This window comes from Schistocerca cancellata, chromosome 2 (genome assembly GCF_023864275.1).
Source record: "Schistocerca cancellata isolate TAMUIC-IGC-003103 chromosome 2, iqSchCanc2.1, whole genome shotgun sequence".
NCBI classification, from domain to species: domain Eukaryota; kingdom Metazoa; phylum Arthropoda; class Insecta; order Orthoptera; family Acrididae; genus Schistocerca; species Schistocerca cancellata.
This window is the reverse complement of record NC_064627.1, coordinates 376698429-376718170: the sequence shown is the minus strand read 5'-3', so window position 1 is coordinate 376718170 and position 19742 is coordinate 376698429. Positions and strand designations below refer to the sequence as shown.

At 44.9% G+C, this 19742-nt stretch overlaps 1 protein-coding gene across 1 annotated transcript; it reads left to right on the top strand.

Moving 5' to 3' along the window:
- The first annotated feature begins 3258 nt into the window (after positions 1-3258).
- On the top strand, positions 3259-9952 carry LOC126145776 (MAGE-like protein 2). The gene is made up of 2 exons (XM_049915580.1): positions 3259-3336; positions 9362-9952. Exons 1-2 carry the CDS (start codon positions 3325-3327, stop codon positions 9812-9814), a joined length of 465 nt encoding a protein of 154 aa, XP_049771537.1. The 5' UTR covers positions 3259-3324; the 3' UTR covers positions 9815-9952.
- Positions 9953-19742: the final 9790 nt, after the last annotated feature.

Below are 19742 nucleotides of genomic sequence, written 5' to 3'. Positions count from 1 at the left end.
GTCTGTGGCTAGTTTGCATTGTTGTCTGCCATTGTAGTGTTGGGCAGCTGGATGTGAACAGCGCGTAGCGTGGCGCAGTTGGAGGTGAGCCGCCAGCAGTGGTGGATGTGGGGAGAGAGGTGGCGGAGTTTTGAAATTTGAAACACTGGATGTCATGAGCTACTATATATATTATGACTGTTAAGGTAAATACATTGTTTGTTCTCTATTAAAATCTTTCATTTGCTAACTATACCTATCAGTAGTTAGTGCCTTCTGTAGTTTGAATCTTTTATTTAGCTGGCAGTAGTGGCGCTCGCAGTATTGCAGTAGCTTGAGTAAGGAAGATTTTTGTGAGGTAAGTGATTTGTGAAAGGTACAGGTTAATGTTAGTGAGGGCCATTCCTTTGTAGGGATTTCTGAAAGTCAGATTGCGTTGCGCTAAAAAAATATTGTGTGTCAGTTAAGCACAGTCATGTACAATTTTTCAAAGGGGACGTTTCAACACCTGTAGGCTGAGGATGACACGACGGTCGGTCATTACCCTTAGGGTCTTCCGAGACTTATTCGAACAGAGTTTATTTAGTTCTGGTGTGGTTAGTATTTTTGTTCACACCCTGTACACCACGACTGAAACTAAGACACTGCGAGGAAAGGATCAAAAATAAAGTGCGGAATAACCTGAAAATGGCTCCAATGCCATAAGTGCACAGGTTATCCGCAGGCAAATAAAATATAGGTAAAATAGTAGAATCATTGTCACTTAGAAATAAATCCTCCCACTCTATGGCCATGGTGCAGCAGCGGTAATATTCACTACTGGCCATTAAAATTGCTACACCAAGAAGAAATGCAGATGATAAACGGATATTCATTGGAAAAATATATTATACTAGAACTGACATGTGATTACATTTTCACGCAATTTGGGTGCATAGATCCTGAGAAATCAGTACCCAGAACAACCACCTCTGGCCGTAACAACGGCCTTGATACGCCTGGGCATTGACTCAGAGCTTGGATGACGTGTACAGGTAAAGCTGCCCATGCAGCTTCAACACGATAACACAGTTCACCAAGAGTAGTGATTGGCGTATTGTGATGAGCCAGTTGCTCGGCCACCACTGAACCAGACGTTTGCAATTGGTGAGAGATCTGGAGAATGTGCTGGTCAGGGCAGCAGTCGAACACTTTCTGTATCCAGAAAGGCCCGTACAGGACCTGTAACATGCGGTCGTGCATTATCCTGCTGAAATGTAAGGTTTCGCTGGGATCGAAGGAGGATAGAGCCATGGTTCGTAACACATCTGAAATGTAACGTCCACTGTTCAAAGTGATGTCAATGCGAACAAGAGGTGACCTAGAGGTGTAACCAATGGCACCCCATACCATCACGCCGAGTGATTCGCCAGTATGGCTATGACGAATACACGATTCCAATGTGCGTTCACCGCGATGTCGCCAAACACGGATGCGACCATCATGATGCTGTAAACAAAACCTTGGTTCAACCGAAAAAATGACGTTTTCCCATTCGTGCACCCAGGTTCGTCGTTGAGTACACCATCGCGTGCGCTCCTGTCTGTGATGCAGCGTCAAGGGTAACCGCAGCCATGATCTCCGAGCAGATAGAACATGCTGCTTCAAACGTCGTCGAACTGTTCGTGCAGGTGGTTGTTGTCTTGCAAACGTCCCCATCTGTTGACTCAGGGATCGAGACGTGGCTGCACGATCCGTTACAGCCATGCGGATAAGATGCCTGTCATCTCGACTGCTAGTGAAACGAGGCCGTTGGGATCCACCACGGCGTTCCGTATTACCCTCCTGAACCCACCGATTCCATATTCTGCTAACAGTCATTGGATCTCGACCATTGCGAGCAGCAATGTCGCAATACGATAAACCGCAATCGCGATAGGCTATTAATCCGACCTACATCAAAGTCGGAAACGTGATGGTACTCATTTCTCCTTGTTACACGAGGCATCACAACAACGTTTAACCAGGCAACGCCGGTGAACTACTGTTTGTATATGGGAAATAGGCTGGATGCTTTCCTCATGTCAGCACTTTGTAGGTGTCGCCACCGGCGCCAAACTTGTGTGAATGCTCTGAAAAGCTAATCATTTGCAAATCACATCATCTTCTTCCTGTCGGTTAAATTTGACGTCTGTAACACGTCATCATTGTGGAGCAGCAATTTTAATGGCCAGTTGTGTATTTTCAGCGGGAGAACAGTCTAGGTTGCAATGACAGCAGAAACTTATTGAGACGTTTCGCCTTTTTGAGGCATTTTCAGAATTTGTTTAATTACTTCGGGCAACGCATTAGTCATAATAAGCCAGTCTTTAGGTGTATACCTTTGGTGAAATCATGCAGTTGTGCTAACATAGGGCCACAATTCTAAATAGAATTATGGCTATAGCGTTACCCGGAGTTCACAAACAAATTCTGATGTTTAAACTAGGGTTCAGCGGCTGTTGTCACAGTCAATGAAATTTTTCTGAGTTTGTGACGGCATTGTCAATACATAAAACTACCGACACTTGCAACAGTGACCGAAACGTTGGTAGTTTTACGTATGGACAATGCGGTCATAATGCCAGAAAAATTTTATTGACTGAAAATTCTGAAGACACCTCAAACAGGCGAAAAGCTTCTGCTGTCGTTGCAGCCTAGAGATGAAGCGACATAAATTCATCAACCATCAAGAAAACGGCTAAGATCTGGTCTTGCGTAATGGGGCAATTCCTTTCAGATGAATGAAACCAACTAAACGATTCGAAGCTATTTTATCGTCAGATATTTTTATTTATCCCGACGGAAAAGACATTTAATTGCCGACACTAGCTGCGAAGGCGGGAGAGAAAGACGCCCGTCGTTCATTCCCGAGAGAATCGAGAGAAGTGCTTCGCGTTTCTCCCGCCCTTTCACCGCTCGCTCCCGTTCGCCGGCTGCCGCGGCCGCTGTCGCACGGCCCTCCAGTGCGCAATATTACCGCCGGAAGTCGATAATAGAGGGAGACACGTGGAGAGGCCCTTCTGGCCCTGGGCGCCCTGCCACGACGCACCGCGCCGAGCCGGGAAGTCGCTTTTCTTGCGGGCGTCCGTCTCAGGACGCACTGCGCGAGGAAAGCGGCGCTGCGCGGAGAGCGAGCCCACCTCCCCCGCCGCAACAATGACGGAGCGCCGAGTGAAGGTGAGGCGAACTGCCGAGGCGCGGTGAAAGTCGCGCCGCCCGCTGCTCGGTGGCTGGCTATAAGAGCCGGCGCCGCCGAGCAGAGGCATCCAGAGGTGCACCAGCTCCATCCGCAGCAACAGTAGCAGCAGATCCAACACCAGCAGCATGCACCAGAAGGTCAGTGCCGCAACACGATGCACGCTCAGCTTCACACTACGTCAGTAATCATACATGGAAAAACAGATAACTTCATTTGAGAGGATCTGAACTACCTGCTAAGTTTTTTTTACGTACAACATATAAGATTAGTTGGTTAGATCACATAAGTAATGAGGAGGTATTGAATAGAATTGGGAAGAAGAGGAGCTTGTTGCACAACTTGACTAGAAGAAGGGATCGGTTGATAGGACATGTTCTGAGACAGCGAAGGATCACCAATTTAGTATTGGAGAACAGAGTGGAGGGTACAAATCGTAGAGGGAGACAGAGATGAATATACTAAGCAGATTCAGAAGGATGTAGGCTGCAGTAGGTACTGGGAGATGAAGAAGCTTGCACAGGATAGAGTAGCATGGAGAGCAGCATCAAACCAGTCTCAGGACTGAAGACAACAACAACAACAACATATTTAAATATTCAACATACGTCACTGTATTTTTTAAAAAGTTCTAATAAGAAAGATATTACGATTGTAGCCTTTCTCGGGAAACACATCTGATCTTCCTTTTTTGTGTAAGACACAACTTGATGCACGATTTATTGATCGGGTTGATTACATTCGTTTGACACAATTTGGGGGTCAGAAACATTCTTTCACTCTGATGAGGACTGAACATTGTTTTGAAAGTTCTGCATCCACATCTACATCTGTACTTTGCAAGCCACTATACGTATACGGTGGGTGGTATTTTGTGTACCAAGCTACCATAGGTGTGTGGCGGGGGGTACTTTCAGTATCAGTGTCACCACCCCATTTTCCTGTTCCAGTCGCGCATCGTTCGCGGAATGAACTATTTCTGGCAAGCCTTCGCGTGGCCTCTAATCCCTCTGATTTTATCTTGACGGTCCTTTCGTGACAAATACGCAGGAAAAAGCAATGTATTCGTTGATTCTTCTAGGAACGTAGCCTCTCGGAACTTTACACCATAGAGTGATGCGGAACCCCCAATCTTCCGGCGTCTGCCATTTAAATTGAGAATCGCCGTGTTTGTTCCACGCTTACTAAATGAACCTGTAGCGAAACACTCCACTCTTCTTAGGATCTTCTCTATTTGCTCTATCAGTCTTACCTGTATTTGCTCTATCAGTGTTACCTGATATGGATTCTATAGTGACGAGCAGTATTCCAGTTTTGGTCGAACGAGTGTTTTCGTAAGCTACCTTCGTTGTTGATGAACTACACCTCCTGTTGATACTTCCAATGGATTGGGTCGTGGCCTTCTGTAGTAAACAATACCCAAATCGACATAGGTAACCCAATGCATATCCACAACTAGTCTTACAGCTTGGGTAAGGGCATTGCTATCTCAATGCAGGGATACACTGTCGAGTGTCTTAAAATCTGTCAGAAGATGTCGCTTACATTTAACTGGTTTCATTCGTAATATCTTCGTACGACCGTTCATACTAACACATCTACTTACGTATGAGGCAATGTTTATAAAGCAACATTTAATATGATGTAAGAGGTAAATTTTTAACTAATTAATCGATGTCTGGTGAGTTAAAAATTACAGTGACTAGTTGTGTCTGCCACTTCAAATGCGCTACCACATAGAACACTCTAGAATAAAACGCGCTGTTTCAACACATCATACATGGTGTTGGGACGACGATCGAAACGTGAGTTCTACACCGTATTCACATTTCTGAGTTTTAAATAGCATGCGAGACGGTCCTTCAATTGACTGTGAATTCGAAATTCTGCAATCACAAACCTAAAATTTTTATTCAATATACGTTACTCTTATGACTTTAATTTATGTCCATATTCGCGTCCAGTGACGCCTATGGGCTGAGGATGACACGGCGGTCCGTCGGTACCGTTGGACCTTCATGGCCAGTTCGGACGGCGGAGTTTTTTTTTTGTGTAGTATTATTCATGTTTCTCAATAACTGGCAGCGTAAGTGTCAGATCATTTGGTGTTCAACTATCGATCGATCATGGGATTTGTATGTGCTAATCGTCGCTGCTTTCACTCCTGGCAACATCAAGTACAGAGACCATGTTTAACAGTGAACTCCCCTGAAATGGCTCAGTAACTCAGTTCGAAGGTCGTAAGAAGATAAGGGCGTTACCACCTCCAGATGACTACGTCTAGTGAAGCGGTATGATATTCAAGCGAGCTTTGGGTAGTGGACAATTCTTTGCGGCATTAAGCTGACTGTTTGACATGTTGAGTAGCTTAGCAAAAAGTATTTCTATTTTTAATTGGACGGGCTATTGACTGAAAGCGTGAGTCGATTACTGGGGAGTTTGTCGTCAGGATGTAGTGGAACTATCCGAAATCATTGATCGGGCCTGTAAAAACACAAAGTTCTCTGAGCTGTATGTTATCGTATTGACACTGTTCGCCTTTTTAAACACATGTGAAATGAATATAAGTTTGATATAATCTGGAAAAAAGCTGCATGATAAGCTGCTGGCCAATGAAATTCCGAAATAAGGAAGCACAACGAAAAACGAAATTTTTCTTATTGAGCATACACAAGACCGTAGGACGAATGCATGACTGAATTTGGAAGCCATATGGGAATTTACAGAGTGAGATACTCTGTACACAGAGATACCACCTATGGTAGCAAAAACGGCTCTGGCACAGTTGGGCTCCAAGCGGAGCTGAGCTTAGATCAGAGATACGAGGAGTACGTCATGCTGTGCTCTTCAGGTTTCTGGTGGAGTTCGTTAATCGCAATGACTGCCGCGTAGAGGCGTTACAGTACCATTGGCAGCCTAATCAGGGAGAGAGACATCTTTAGAGCAAGCTAGCCAGGCCATCGAACATGCTCTCTTTGTATAGGTATGTCAGGACGAGGCAACAACTTATTTTGTTGAGACATAACTGCACGGAGACCTCGGAGCTAGGGCACAGCCATGGGGATTAATACGTCAGAAATGTATCCTATACCACCAAGAGAAGTACTGGATCGGTATGAGAATAACGAATACAGTCTAGGAAGGTTCGTTTCCTTCAGAGCGTCCACCTACGAATATTCCCATTGTGGCGCTGTACGCAGAACAGGAATATCTGGAAAGACGAAGTCAACTATCTCGTTCGGTGAACTACTGTTGGCGATACCTTCTCCACTTTCGTATTAAGGGAGATGCTAAAAAGGTAGCCGTGCTGACAGACCTTGAGAGTTAAAGTTCATGGTGTTCCAGACATCAACGCTCTATCCGCGTGGATACTTGTCTTTCAAATAAGCCCGTATCACGACAAGTTACTTGGTTGTGCTGTCCTACGCGGCAGAGTCAACTGCGTGCTGTCCTTTCAGCCGTTTTTCACTTGGCTCCATTGGTATCCCGCATGGCGTTGAGTATGTCCAACCTGGACCGTCGGGGTTTGCATGACACACTCACGATCTTGACTAAAGCGAGCACCAAGTTCCGGGAGTCATAGACCACATCCTCCGTAGGCTTCAGTCCTGCCCCTGCCTAATTCTGACACACACTAATACTTTTAGCTTCTTACACAAGCCATATCACTACCTTTATACAAGCAATCAACATTCAAATGCGATTTCTGAATAAGAAATACGCTAATCTTTACTTCATCATCACCATATCCTCCCAAGGATTATTTGCTACAAGAACATGTTCCGGTCTCCATCCTCTTACGAGATCTATCTAGTTCTCTCCTTCGGATGGTAATACACTTTTTTTGGCAATCAACCTTGTATCATTCTATGAACATGATTGCTTCTTTCCGTTCTGTCCTCTTGTATCGTGTCAGCAACTGAAAAGTTTTTGAAATCTGACCTTCTTGTCTCATTTCTTGTGTTATAACAGCCTCTTACGTATCTCATGAACTTCATCTCTGTTGCCTGGATACTTGATTTTTCTGTTTTTATTTTCCATGGTTCAGAACAATACTCTGGGTGATTTAATTGTATATTCCATATTCAAAACGTTATAAAACAGAAACTAGTTACCGTACGAGTACCAAACTTGGCAGTACTAATGTCAAGAAAATGTGGAAGAGAAATTATACAGAATCAGTTCGATTGAAACATTTTTAATGTGCTGTTACAGTACATTATTCCATTGCATGCCCGTACCGTTACTGCTACAGAAGGGGCTCTGTAGGACTCTCATCAGCGTCCAGAAGAGTCTGAAAGTACAGGATTTCATTCTGCACAGCAGAACGTAGCATAGCCGTAGGTATGCTGGCTGCGCTTCAGATCACCACATAGGTGAATGTTGCACTGGTAAACTCTCTCCTGCAGGTAGCCCCGCAACCAGAAATGACAGAGACTGAGAGCAGGTGATCGTGCTGGCCAAGCATTTGGAAACGGTAGGCTGAAAATTCGATCGTTTCCGAATGTGTTTCGGAGAAGCAGGTGAACTTCACGAGTGATGTGCGATGGGACCTGATCTTGCATGCAAACTATTTAGTGCACTGCATCTCTCTGTTGTAGGGCGGGTATAAGGTGATGGCGAAGCAAGTCGCAGTAACGCTGGCCAGTTAAACTGAACGTCTTTGATCCTTGAGCGCCAACGTGCTGAAAATAAATTGGGCCGATCATGAAAGTAGCCGTTAAACCACACCATATGGTGACACGTTCATCATACAGAGGATATGCAAGCACAGTGACTCGAGATGAAGATCCACACACTCGTAAATTGTGTGTGTTCACCTCTCCCGTCAGAGAAAAATAGGCTTCGTCTGCCCATAAGGTGGTCCATGGGCAGCCCTCGTCAACTGCAATCCTTGCGAGACAGTGAAGATCGATGTCAACACTTTATTGTGCGTCCTGTGGTGCAAGCTGCTGTACGATATGGATCTTGTACGCATACCATTTGAGAATGGTTCGAAGCACCTTTCGTACACTGGACCACGGGCAGTCGTGACATAGCACACGCACTGCCTGACGATCGGGAATTGCGCGCAGCGTTTTCTGCCATAGCAACAGAGGTTTGATCAACGAGCTGTGGTGCAACCGATCGTCGGCCTGTTCCTGGAGCGACGCCCAGTTCTCCAGCTGATTCGAACTTCTTCATCATGCACCGCACAGCAGGCGGAGTAAGAGACCCTGCAGTAACCCTTTCAGCTGAAGAGCAGCCGCAGCATTACTGTTGTTTTGATAGTAGAGCTTCACGAGTAATGCCTTGCTCCTTTTATCGAAGCTAATGTTGACACGTCAACAAGTGCTCTGTGATTGGTCAGGTGTGTGAGACTTTGCCTCACGATGACTGATCATGGCACCAGGTGGCCATAGTTGGACCTGGGCGGTGGTGCTGTGACGCATGGAAATCATGCACCCCGTACTCAGGACGTTAATGCTACCAAGAATGAAATTTTCACTCTACAGCGGAGCGTGCGCTGATATGAAACTTCCTTGCAGATTAAAGCTGTGTGCTGTACCGAGACTCGAACTCGGGACCTTTGCCTTTCGCGGACAAGTGCTCTACGAACTGAGCTACCCAAGCACGACTCACGCCCCGTCGTCATAGCTTTACTTCTACCAGTACCTCGTCTCCTACATTCCAAACTTTGCGGAAGCTCCCCTGCGAACGTTGCAGAACTGCAGAACTAGCACTCCTGAAAGAAAGGATATTGCGGAAACATGGCTTGGCCACAGCCTGGGAGAAGTTTCTAGAATGAAATTTTCACTCTACAGCGGAGTGTGCCCTGATACGAGTCGTGGTAGGGTTGCTCAGTTCGTAGAGCACTTGTCCACGAAAGGCAAAGGTCCCGAGTTCGAGTCTCCGTTGGGCACACAGCTTTAATCTGCCAGGAAGTTTCAGTACTACCAAGTTTGATACCAGTACGGTAATTATTTTCCGTGTTATAACGTGTTAAATAGGGAAAGTTTAATTATAACCACACGGTACAAGAGAAGATACTGCCACAGTTTTATAGAATTTCATTCGTGATTGTTTTCCTACCCCAAAGTTCTTCCAGTTGTTCCTCGTATGTAGACTGCGGTGGCGTTGCTCCCGTACCGTCGTAGTGAGAGGGCGCGGTGACTCGTGTTGCAGGCGTGGTCTAGAGCAGCAGTGCTGGCCTGGGTGGCGGTGGCGGCGTGCGTCGCGGCGCCCGGCATCGAGGAGGACCACGATGACGGCGGCGGCTACGGCGGCTACGACCACGGCGGCTACGACCACGGCGGCGGCCACGTCAAGATCGTGAAGGTGACGGTGCCGCACCCGGTGCCGGTCGAGGTGCCGCACCCGGTGCCCGTCGCGGTGCCGCAGTCGTACCCGCTGCACATCAAGGTGCCGCAGTTCATCGAGGTGCCCGACGTGCACAACGAGCAGGTGACGGTGGAGAAGCCGGTGGCGGTGCCCGTCGAGAAGATCGTGCCCTTCCCCGTGGAGCGGCCGGTGCCCGTGCACATCGAGAAGCAGGTGCCCGTGCCCGTGCCCAAGCCCTACCCCGTCAAGGTGCCCATCGTCAAGACCATACACCACTACGTCAAGCACAAGTGGTAGGCCTCGCCCGTCCACCCTCCCTGCACTCATCCTCCTGCTTTGTCCAGTTCCTCGTTGTTTTCTCTCATTTTTGTTAACTAGTTCTAGTTTTTTATACTGCATCACCACAATTTTGTAATAAAATGATTTTCATAGAAACTTGTGTTCATCATTTATAGTATACCATATGAGTATGTAGAACGAATTCCAGCCTGGTAATTACCACAACAAACCATTAAACATATACAACACGAAAAGATACGTCTTAGAAGGACCAAGAGATGGTATGAATAAGGCTAACTCACGAAGGTGGAACAGGTGGCTCGACTAACCCTTAGTACTGATTTTAAAAAATTGTTCAAATAGCCCTCAGCACTATGGGACTTAACTTCTGAGGCCAGAAGTCCCCTAGAGATTAGAACTACTTAAACCTAACTAACCTAAGGACATCACACACATCCATGCCCGAGGCAGGATTCGAACCTGCGACCGTAGCGGCAGCGCGGTTCCAGACTGGAGTGCCTAGAAGCGCTCGGCCATCCCGGTCGGCGATACTGATTAAAATTATAGTGATGTATACCAACTCAATAACCTGCATTTTCAGTTCAAGTTGGGTGGCGGTGGACTCTTCTTTTACTACTATGATCTGCCCATTTTATTTTCTGATTAGCGAATGGAGCACGCAGTAATCGATGCTCACTGCTTCCCCGTACGAGCTCAAGTTACTCTGCATTAACAGACACAGATAGAAGAGAGATGTATGTGAAATGAAAGGAGCTTTTGAAGCAAGGTTCTACAGAAGAATTCTGAAGATTAGCACACATTGATTTAGTGTAGGAAATGGTGGTTAGGAAAAAAAATGAGGCATCACTGACAAGCTAATATGGTAATAGTCAATTGTTGGGTGATAAAAACTATAGATAAAGACCTAAGCTTGATTGCAGTATGGCGACGTCATTAAGTGTATGTAGATAGTAGTTGTTATGAAGAAGTGAAGGTAATGGAGAGGGTAAACCAGAACAACAACCAAAAAATCAGAAGAGAAGGAGATTAGTATTTAACTACCCGCCTGCAACGAGCTCATTAGAGACTGAGTAAGAGCTCGTGTTAAGGAGGGAAATCGGCAGTGTCCTTTCAAAGGAACCATCCTGGCATTCGTCTGACGCGATTTGGGGAAATCAGGAAAAACCTAAAACAGAATGGCCGAACCGTCATCCTTCTGAATGCGAGCGCCACCTCGCTCGGTGACAACCAAAAACAACATCAACAACGGGAACAAGGGTGTAAAAGGAACTATAGTATTGAGTCACTATCCTCAGACATTACGCCGTCAGAAGTTAACAATAATCTAGATGAGGAGAGGAAGTGTTGGAGAATAATTTTTACACCCTATTATGTTGTATCTTTTGCTAAGAAAACTAGGAATCTGTAGGAAATTACTGAGTACACCATCTTGACCGAATGTTGTACTCAGCAATGAAACAAAGCAGTAGGAGCCAGAAATATCGACTATTAGACACCGTGTCTAATAGCGTATTCTAATACGACAATTTGCCATGTTAGTCAATTTATAACACTTGATAACGGCACTTTGAAGCCGAAATCATGATTGTGTATGTGTAAATGTAACACTGTGCATAAACAACATTCTAATGGCGGTAGTGACTTTAAAGAAATATATTATGACTGTGGCCCCGCATTATGAAAAAAAAAGACATTGAATATCTTATGCGCCATTTCACTAGTCGAGAAGTAGGCTTCCATTGCTAATAAGTGGTGCCGGAGAGAAAATGTGCCGTGCGAGATTAGCCGAGCGGTCTAAGGCACTGCAGTCATGGACTTGGCGGCTGGTCCCGGCGGAGGTCCAATCCTCCCTCGGGCATGGTTCTGTGTGTTTGTACGTAGGATAATTTAGGTTAAGTAGTGTTTAAGCTTAGAGACTGATGACCTTAGCAGTTAAGTCCCATAAGATTTCACATACATTTCAACATTTTTTAGAGAACTTGTGAATGTACTATACCATTTGTACGTTCGAACTGCGCAACTACAGTAAACACATAAGTGCATCCACCTTTGGAAGAATGTAAAACACCATGATACGAAACCAGTTTGACAGTCCTGTACAAATAAGGCACACCAACAATACGAATGCTAGCGTAGCCTACAACACCTACTGGTAGGTATAGTACTGTGAGTAAGACATCAAAATACCGTGCCGACACATTTGACGGAGGGCCAGTGCAACGAACATGCCACTATCAGAAACAAAGCGTCACGCAGTCTGTCCTATACAAGTGTTTATCTCGGAAAGTATGTCTTTCTGGACCCATGTTTATAGGATTTATTTTTCTTGTTGCGATTATTACTACCACATAACAAAGTATTCGACACTTTTTTTAACACCCTGCATACCAGCTACCAATGGCCTACCATTAGCTTAATGATGAAATCGGAGGTTCTTAAGAACCTTACTAAACTGCTTTTAGCACAGTTTACACACAATTTAACAGACGCAAGCATTATTTGATCACTAAAAAAAATCCGCTTACTTTTCTTACAGGTCGTTGTGATGTCTAAGAGCAAAGAATAAACTTAGTGACTGCAAGAAAGAAGTCAGTGCCACTAAATAAACCGGATTTTTTCTTCTAAAGGCCTGTATGTAGACAAGATATTACTTAGGACTCGGAACAGGCGTCTAGCCCTTTAAATCACTAAAACAACAGTCTGCACTTTATTTAAAATTGAGCTCAAAAAGTTTTTAAACAAACTCAAGTCAATTTTCTCGCGGGAGAGAGTTGAGAATGTGCTGCGTACCCTTTCAAAACCTCATTATAAGAAAATCGGGGAGCTCAGCCCAACAACAATTAAGAAACCAAGCGGATGGCCAGAGCCAAGCTCATTTAAACACAACCAACAGCGGGAAATGGAGACAAGTCTCTGGAGAACATAGAAAATGACCCTCATCGTACACAGTGTCTTTCCTCGACCTGGGAACCCAAAGGAGGCGTTGAATAGGTGCCCTGTAAAGTCATGTGTTGAAGTCGTTCCTGTCACCCCGTGCTCAAGGGGACACGGCTGGTGGGTGTCGCCGAATCGCCCGAGATAATGCGGCAGAAACCTAGGTACTGCGCGAACAAGTACAGACAAGGCAGGACCAGAGTGGCCCAGCTGGGCACTTCAACAGCCGCACCGCCCTGTACCGAGCCCGCCGACCGTCAACCCTCAGATCATAAAATTGGTGAGCCGATGATGCTGACCAGTTGCTCTTCAGGAAGCCCCTACGCTCCACCGGACACACCATCCACGACAACCGACGGTTCCGAACGTCCATTCTCCTGACGCTCAACCTACTTCTTCTCTTCCACCAGAGAGACAAAACCAGAGACCCTCTAACCAGCAAAGACGGTGTTCAACTCACCGGACGCAACCTATTGAACTCGTTGCACGGCTAAATGCGTACATTTCTCTTCTTGCGAAGACACTATATAGCCTGTACAGTGAATCGTGACACTTTATTTATGTTCGTGTACTTGTGAATGCTATAAACGTTTTCCATTCATTTGGTTGTTGATTAAGTTGGTTAATACCATCTTAAGGTTAATGCGAATTGGTAACCCTATTAGCTCATATCGATTGCAGATTTTCATCAAATTGCTGAGAGAATGGGAAAGGAGGATTGTTTAACACTCTATATAAATTAAAAGGAAATGAGAGTATAAACATTCAATAAGTCCGTCAGACTTTCTCGGATGTCTTAATTGGTAGTGTAGTGGCCGCGAAAGACAGGGACCTGTTTTTCGAATCCAGTTTCCTCACACTTATTAATAAGCGAAGCACTCAAGTATAGTCCTGTACAGTGCTTTATATCGAAATTACAATAAACGAAAACAATGAGGATGTAGAGAGGCCACGTCAGGCAAAAGAGGAAACGTGCATTCTTCTACCAAATCAACGAAATATAGTTGAATGTAACAGGTGTATCTAAAATTTGGAGACAACTATTCTCACTCCCACAGACCTTATTTCAGTACCATGCAATACTGTGCAACAGCAACTGGTACCGCACTGACAACTGTAATATTGCCGTACGTGTGTGCACATGCTAGGAGCAATAACTACACTATTATAAAACATGATCGACATCGCATGTACTTATGGTAGGTGAAGCAAAGTAGAAATGAATGTACTACTATTTTCTTCATCGAATAGTCGCCATGCATTATATTCCTGTCAAATGTTATGAAAGAAAGTATCATATTATCTCGGTAAATCACAAATAAGCTAACTAAAATGAAGAGCCGTTTCTTTTTATCTTCAGTTTTCCGACTGGTAAGATGCGCGCTCGGCCCTGAATTCCTGCATTCTACTAATTCATCATATCACAGTAGCACTACTACCCTGTGTCCTCGAACCGAACATCTTTTGCACATCTCTGGCTTCTACAATTCCCCTAGTACCATAGTCTAACATCTCAGCACATGTCTTGTCATACTGTCAGCGTCTTCCACACAATATTTTCATCGATGTTCCTGTGGAGAACGTCCTCCATCAAGTCCACTTCATTTCCTATAGAACCACAAGCTTTGATTGGCGCCTTATTTGGCAATCCTAGAGTCCTTATTTCAATCCATGCAATGCTATGCAAGAAACGTTGTTAGCTTCCTATAAAAAGTTATCTATAAATGAAAACACTAAACATTCATTTTTCAAAAACTTTCTCTTCGTGTAACGTGCAGTTTAGATGTTGTGTTGGAGTACTGAACGATACTGACTGTTGACTTGCCCTGCGTGTGCATGTTAAATGTGTATTGAAACAAAACTTTAATGAAATATTGAATTTGTAGTGTTGAAAATGAAACTAACTGAACGCCATAACAAACTAATTGTGTACTCAGTGAAAACTATTGAGCTAACACTCATTACTGAAGTACATTACGAAAGTTGCGTAGCATAAAGTGTAGTGTCTGATCTGGAATATCTACGAAAATAAAACACTACTTTACTCAGAATAAAATAAGTGTTTGAGATTGCCTGCACTGTTCACAGTAAATTAGTCTACTTATTCAGCACAACACCTGAAAATTGTGGCTATGTATTGCTTCCCCATAAGAATGCAAACCAAGATCTGCCCTGAAATAAAAGCAACTTACTTCATGCTCAGCTTGCTGATTTGTGTCTGGTTTGCTGATGTTCTCGAAAGCAAGTAGAAATCAGAAGGTGCAACAGCTAAAGAAAAAATAAACAACTCAAAACAAATTTCTTTTTTTTTTCCTTGTCAGAAACTGTCTGTTGCTTCGCGTGGCATCAGGTGCAATGCACACAAAAAAAAAAAAAAATCGAAACTTTATTAAGAATTATGGAAGAGGGTTTTACTTCAAAGAAAGTCATTCTTGAAAAATTAAACTCTGATTATTGTGGATAAAGAATGTACAACATATGAAGACCTTAACAAACGAGAATCTCTCTCAATACCAAAATTACGGACATTACAACCAGTTACCTTACCTGTGACGTAATGAAAACAGCGAGACAAAGTTAACTGTGGTCATGAATGTCATTAGTTATCTGAAGGACAAATAATTCCTTCAGTTGATAGTTCTGGCAAACCTTGAAAAATACCGTCTACATTTCTTGTACATCAGAAGAATCAATAACATATGTCTACAAACAAGCGTTTGTCTCCTTAATAAAATATACCAAATAATTTCCCTCACATTCACAAATATCAAACCTCCTTCTCTGAAATATCACCTGCTCGCTACTACGCCTCAAATAAGAATGCTCCAGCACTGCACAATATATTGGCTATCAAGCGAACAGCAGATAAACTTAGTACAATAAAGGTTAACTATTTGCAGTGGCAGAAAACATATGAAAACGTTACACGTACCTTCTCAGGAATTTCTCATCAAGGCCTACTTTTCATAGACGTAGACTTTCACTTCTTCTTTCACTTCTTTTGTCACTTTGCAAAAAAAATCTTCCAGGAGATCTGCGATCATCTTTGGCTTTAAATTGTAGTATCTAAGGTTCAGTCAAATGAAAAGGTCCAGTTGCAGATGTCTGGACAATGTGTTTACAGTTATTAGTATTTGAACATTTTATGTGGATTTTAATTATGGATCTCAGGTCAGATCTAATGTCAGTTCATGTTTCATTGTCAGACGGTCGTTTTGTCACGTGAAGTAATTTTAATTGACTACGCATACCGTACTTTAACCATTATATTTCCAGTACTGGTTAATCATGTACCCTAGCTATAGTGCCCTCTGCTGGCCTTAGTTTCTTTGTGTATATACCAGACGCATTCTGGTCATCTCCAGAACTTACTATGTATCTACATCTTAAGTTTGACGTTTATATTACATCAGAATATTTTATGGTATGTATATCTGGTACACATGGCTGATGTTAACACCTTTTGTCCTTCTTATGTAGCACCAGGCCTTTTATAGATTTAGCATCAGCAAACTGAACTTAGTTGGTTACACTCTGGTTTTGTTTGTAACAGATCTGAAGATGGCAGTAGCCGAAACCGGTAATAATGACGCGTAAAAGTTTGTGTGATCAAGCCGCATCTGTCAAATAAACTGTCAAAAATATGATCACGGACTCATTTGCAGACTTTATGTCTTCAATTGATAAAATTCATTGTATATATTCATTAGTTTCAGAAATATAGACGTGCCAAATCGGATGATTCTTTTGGTACACCCGGTATATACCGCTATACAGTAATAAAGTCTGTATATGGAAATGGACTTTCCCATTTGACTGCAACTTATATACTACTGGCCATTAAAATTGCTACACCAAGAAGAAATACAGATGATAAACGGGTATTTATTGGACAAATATATTTTACTAGAACAGACATGTGATTACATTTTCACGCAATTTGGGTGCATAGATCCTGAGAAATCAGTACCCAGAACAACCACCTCTAGCCGTAATAACGGCCTTGATACGCCTGGGTATTGAGTCAATCAGAGCTTGGATGGCGTGTACAGGTACAGCTGCCCATGCAGCTTCAACACGATACCACAGTTGATCAAAAGTAGTGACTGGCGTATTGTGACGAGCCAGTTGTTCGGCCACCATTGACCAGACGTGCACCCAAGTTCGTCGTTGAGTACACCATGGCGGGCGCTCCTGTCTGTGATGCAGCGTCAAGGGTAACCGCAACCATGGTCTCCGAGCTGACACTGGAAATGTTGTCGAACTGTTCGTGCAGATGGTTGTTGTCTTGCAAACGTCGGCAACTGTTGACTCAGGGATCGAGACGTGGCTGCAGTCCGCAGTTCGTGGTCGTGCGGTAGCGTTCTCGCTTCCCACGGCCGGGTTCCCGGGTTCGATTCCCGGCGGGGTCAGGGATTTTCTCTGCCTCGTGATGACTGGGTGTTGTGTGGTGTCCTTAGGGTAGTTAGGTTTAAGTGGTTCTAAGTTCTAGGGGACTGATGACCATAGATGTTAAGTCCCATAGTGCTCAGAGCCATTTGAACCATTTGAACGTGGCTGCACAATTTGTTACAGCCATGCGGATAAGATGCCTGTCATCTCGACTGCTAGTGATACGAGGCCGTTGGGATCCAGCACGGTGTTCCGTATTACCCTCCTGAACCGACCGATACCATATTCTGCTAACAGTCATTCGATCTCTACCAACGTGAGCAGCAATGTCGCGATACGATAAAGCGCAATCGCGATAGGCTACAATCCGCCCTTTATCAAAGTCGGAAACGTGATGGTACGCATTTCTCCTCCTTACACGAGGCATCACAACAACATTTCACCAGGCAACGATGGTCAACTGCTGTTTGTGTATGCGAAATCGGTTGGAAACTTTCCTCATGTGAGCACGTAGCAGGTGTCACCACCGGCGCCAACCTTGTGTGAATGCTCTGAAAAGGTAATCATTTGCATATCACAGCATCTTCTTCCTGTCGGTTAAATTTCGCGTCTGTAGCACTTCATCTTCGTGGTGTAGCAATTTTATTGTGCAGTAGTGTACATCTCTTGGTCGCCCACATAATTTTTTCTCCTTGAATTTATCTATCATCTCATAACGCGTTTCATGATTACACCGTCATCAGACGTTAAAATCAATAATAGGCACACGTCTGCCCCACTTGCTTTGATGTGGGGAGGTAGCAAAAGCTCACACCATTGTTTTGGAATAAGGCTCTCAGCATGGAGCGTTCTGCTGGGGGCGGTAGGTTGTGCCGCCAGAAGTACGCGTGGGCGTGGAACTGACTGGCCCGTCGGCGCGCTAATCTGGGGGCGGCGTATGTTAATTGTGCCGCCGGAAGCCGCCGCCGCCTGATTAGCGGCCAGACCGCCTCCGGCCGCGCGCAATTTCCGCCGGCAGAGGCGCTGTCAGCGGCGAAGCATGCGGCGGCAGTGGCGGCCTTTAGCTTTGTCCAATACAAATATCCTGTTGGCGGCGTCTGAATGAGGACGCAGGATGTTACAGGCGTTGTCCCACGTTCCACATGCGCTCCGTTTGATGAACACTCGGAACTGGAATACAGAGCATCTGATCAGTGAAAGTGAGGGCTGATTATCCGGAAACGTGGTGGCTACTACATATAGAGCTTTTTCATGAAGCTATAATTTTGCGAACAAGTACATTATGTTATCAAGTAGGACATTTTTTTCTTTGTAACTGTATTGATAATCTTTCGTACAATCGTGGCATTTTAAGTGTTTTGAATTCCGTGAAACATCATTAGTACCAGTCTTTTGTAACGAAAGTAATGTCAAGTCGTCATCTAGAGCAAGTCATGATCCCTTAAATATAATCGCCTGACTTAGGAGAAAATTTTGTATTGTCAGCATTCACAGATCTAGAATTGTACCAGAGGCATTCAATAACTAATACAACACTTTCTTTTTCACGAAGCAGGTTGCCTATTCAGGATTCAATTACATCATATTATTAACCACTCTTTTGGCTAGAAAATCCTGGATCTCAACATAATGTCCGTTCACCATGTGGTGGATGGGTGCCAGGAGGTGCCGTATTAAAACTCGGCAAAGCTTTTCAAATGATTTATTCGTTTCCACTACAGAGCTTGGTTCACCTCAGTCCGTGTCACAGGCCCCGCATTGCTGAGGAAGTACCCCCAGCGGCCTGTGCAATGCAACGCTGTGTCGTGCCAGCCTTGTTCGCCAGCTGTAGAGTTCCGATTACGTCAGGATGGCTGCACTAGCAGCCGACTCAGCGGCCACCCTCCCCATTGACTCAACAGTGCTCCGCTGGGAGCCAAAGGCCAGCCACGCTGCTGCTTCTTAATCGGCTGGCGTAGCTGGGAATGCGGCGCAATGACCACTCCCGTTCCAGTGTTCGAACCTGCGGCCCTCGTCTTGTAAGTCTCTGGTGTGTGTCAGGAGCCAAGACGACTGTCCGCAGTAGCGAGCCGAAGAGTGGCCCGCCCTGGCTGACTGCGGACCCTGCGTCGGCCTCAGGGGGTCGAACCAAATACCCATCATGGACTGGGACAGTGTCGCCCTATCTGTTGCCGTGTGTCGCCAGTAGTGCGACACGCCCCGCCATCCAGGAGAGCTGCAACACTTGAATGAATCTTGTTAGAAAACCACACCTATTTACACTTGGCTTCGCGCTCTGTTTCGCTAAAGCATCACTCTGAGTCACGTACGCCCCACACCACAGTTGCGCCAGTGGGCCCCTTCTTCCTATAGCTTGCAGCTTGTGAACCACTGCGTTTACGCTTTTCAGTGGTTCGATGGCCCCTGTGGCCTCCATTCCACTTCGCAACCACTGGTCAGCGTAACGTACTGCAATCCAGCCTGCACCCAGCTGTAACTTCGAAATACTGCACCAAATCTAACTTAGTTATCTCAAACTGTGGTGCCGCTACAAACGTGACGACCCGGCGTCTCCTCAATGGGAGGGCCTGAAAGCCTGTATGGTACTACTCTACTGGTC